At 37.6% G+C, this 2,608-nt stretch overlaps 1 protein-coding gene across 1 annotated transcript in view; it reads left to right on the top strand.

Moving 5' to 3' along the window:
• Utp15 (UTP15 small subunit processome component) overlaps positions 1–2,608 on the top strand; it is a 22,014-nt gene that overhangs the window by 2,710 nt on the left and 16,696 nt on the right. Inside the window, exon 2 of the mRNA XM_008838458.2 lies at positions 858–1,025. Within this exon, the coding sequence (XP_008836680.1) occupies positions 936–1,025 (90 nt within the window). The 5' untranslated portion in view covers positions 858–935. The remainder of the gene's footprint in view (positions 1–857; positions 1,026–2,608) is intronic.

Here is a 2,608-nt window from a genome sequence, read left to right as displayed (position 1 = left end):
CCTGGCCCCTGCTCAGCCTGCTTTCTTATGCTACATGGGCCCACCTGCCCAGGGGTGGCACCACCCACAGTGGGCTGGGCCCTCCCACATCACTCATCAAGAAGATGCCCCTCAGACATGGCCACAGGCCAGTCCAATAGAGGCAATTCCCCAACTGAGGTTCCCTCAACCCAGGTGTGTCAAGTTGACACTAAAGCTATCCAGCACAGCCTCCCTTTGAGTTGAATAGTTCTGGGAAGATGTTTTGGCCTCATTGTGTATTAAGAATTTTAATTAATTTAAAAATCTTCTGCCACTTTAACATAGAATTGCTCTATTTTGGTTTTCTTTCCTAAGTTTAAACCTTTTGACATTAATTTTATGCTTTATGTCAGAGCATTATCTCTAATTTCATTTTAAGCTTCTACACTAAAATATTAACTTTGCTTTCTTTTGGCTTTTAGGAAGTCAAGTCTATAGATACAACTTTGTATTTCTACTTCTAGTATTTCCTTTGTCAAAAAAATGAATGTTCTAGGTCTGCATGCTTCTCTCTGGTTTAACTCCTGGAGGGCTGAGTCAGATTTATCATCAGGAATTGCAGACTAGTCATTTAAGTGTGAGAACATACATGTACAGCCTCTTTTATACAGATGGTGTGGTATGGTAGCCCTAATTTGTATTCCTTGAGTGTCTTGGCTTGGTTACTGTTAAATGGTTTATTGGTCTCTGATCTATGAAGTTTCTCATAGCCTTCTGAAGAGACCGGAATGAAAATCACACCTATAGATAAAAGTTGATAAATAGGGGGCTGGGGAGATGGCTCAGCAGTAAGTTGATAAATAACGTGTGCTGCTCTAAAATATGTTCTTTTTTAGACATAAAGCTGTTACTAGTTATTTCTAGTATCAATTCCAGATTATTGACTTTGGACAACGGTACAATTATATGAAATCATGGCTGGTTATAAACCTGTAGCTATCCAAACATATCCTGTACTTGGTGAAAAAATCACCCAAGATACTCTATATTGGAACAACTATAAGGTAAAGTATGAGAGAAAATGAGGGGGGAGAGGATTTGTACACTTATTTCTGGATTTATGTCAGTTTCTCTAGCATTTGCTGGCAGAACTGTTAACTAAAAACAATCTCTGAGAAACTTGCAGTTTCAGTGGATAATTTTTTTTCCATTTTTTCTTAGAGTTTTATGTAAAAGTCCATACTGCCTAATCATTTTAACCTTGCAGATGCTTCACGTAGAACATGTGTATAATGGCACATGAGTTAAATTGTAAAATTTGGGTCTTGGAAGATTTTCTTGCTTTTTCTACCCCGAAATTAGTTTAACTAAAAACAATCTCTGAGAAACTTGCAGTTTCAGTGGATAATTTTTTTTCCATTTTTTCTTAGAGTTTTATGTAAAAGTCCATACTGCCTAATCATTTTAACCTTGCAGATGCTTCACGTAGAACATGTGTATAATGGCACATGAGTTAAATTGTAAAATTTGGGTCTTGGAAGATTTTCTTGCTTTTTCTACCCCGAAATTAGTTCCTTTTATACCTCCTAATTAAAAATGATGCTTTTAAAAACTGGAAAACTAGAAAGATGAAAAAAAGTTGGGGAGTAGGAAGTTTGTGGAAAAAGAAGTATACCTGGGCAATATTAAAAGACACTGAGTTTCATTCATAAATTAAAAATTCCAGAGGGTAGAGCTTGGCGGTAGCTCAGTTGGTAGAGTGCTTGCCCCGCATGCACAAAGCCTTGGATTTGATCACTGGTCTTGCACAAACTGGGTTGATGGTGTGCACCTGTAATCCCAGCACTTGAGAGGTAGAGGCAGGAGAATCAGAAGTTCAGGGTCATCCTTACATAGGAAGTTTGAAGCCAGTCTGAGCAATGTGAGACTGTCTGAAAAAGATGAAGTGGGCTGGAGAGATGGCTCTAAGGTTAAGAGCACTGGCTCCTCTTACATAGGACCAAGGTTCAGTTCCTAGCACCCTCATGGCGGCTAGCAACTGTCTGTAACTAGTTCCAGGAGATCTAACGCCTTTTTCTGACCTCTGGGTATTGCATGACATTAACATACTTACATACATGTAGGCAATACATTCATACATATAAAATAAAAATAATAAATATTTTTTAGAAAATGAAAATGCATTAAACCCTATAAGACAACAGTCTGGATATACAGTTTTCATCTAACGTATTTGGCAATAAGTGAATTTTGAAAGGGGGAAATTGACAATATCTGTCATGATTTTAAAGATGGCCTTATACTCAGCTTGAAAAATAAAAAATATATTTCCAAAAGTTTACTAAGATGTGTTAAAATATTTATTGATGTGTTCAGTGTAATATTAGAATTATTTAAAATTGGGGACTGGAGAGATGGCTCAGTTAAAAACATTTGCTGTTCTTCCAGGGGACCCAGGTTCGAATCCCAGCACCCACATGGCTAACAACCATCCAGTTCTAGGGGTTCCGACACCCTGTTCTGGTCTCTGTGGGCATTGCACAACACAGGTGATATACATGCAGGCAAAACACTCATAACACATAAAATAAAAATAATAATAAAATAGAATTCTTAAACGTCTATTCGTATAGCCAGGCATGGTGGT

The sequence above is a fragment of the Nannospalax galili genome, unplaced genomic scaffold (assembly GCF_000622305.1).
Source record: "Nannospalax galili isolate Female #2095 unplaced genomic scaffold, S.galili_v1.0 scaffold898, whole genome shotgun sequence".
Lineage (NCBI taxonomy): Eukaryota > Metazoa > Chordata > Mammalia > Rodentia > Spalacidae > Nannospalax > Nannospalax galili.
This window is presented reverse-complemented; position numbering and strand designations above follow the sequence as displayed.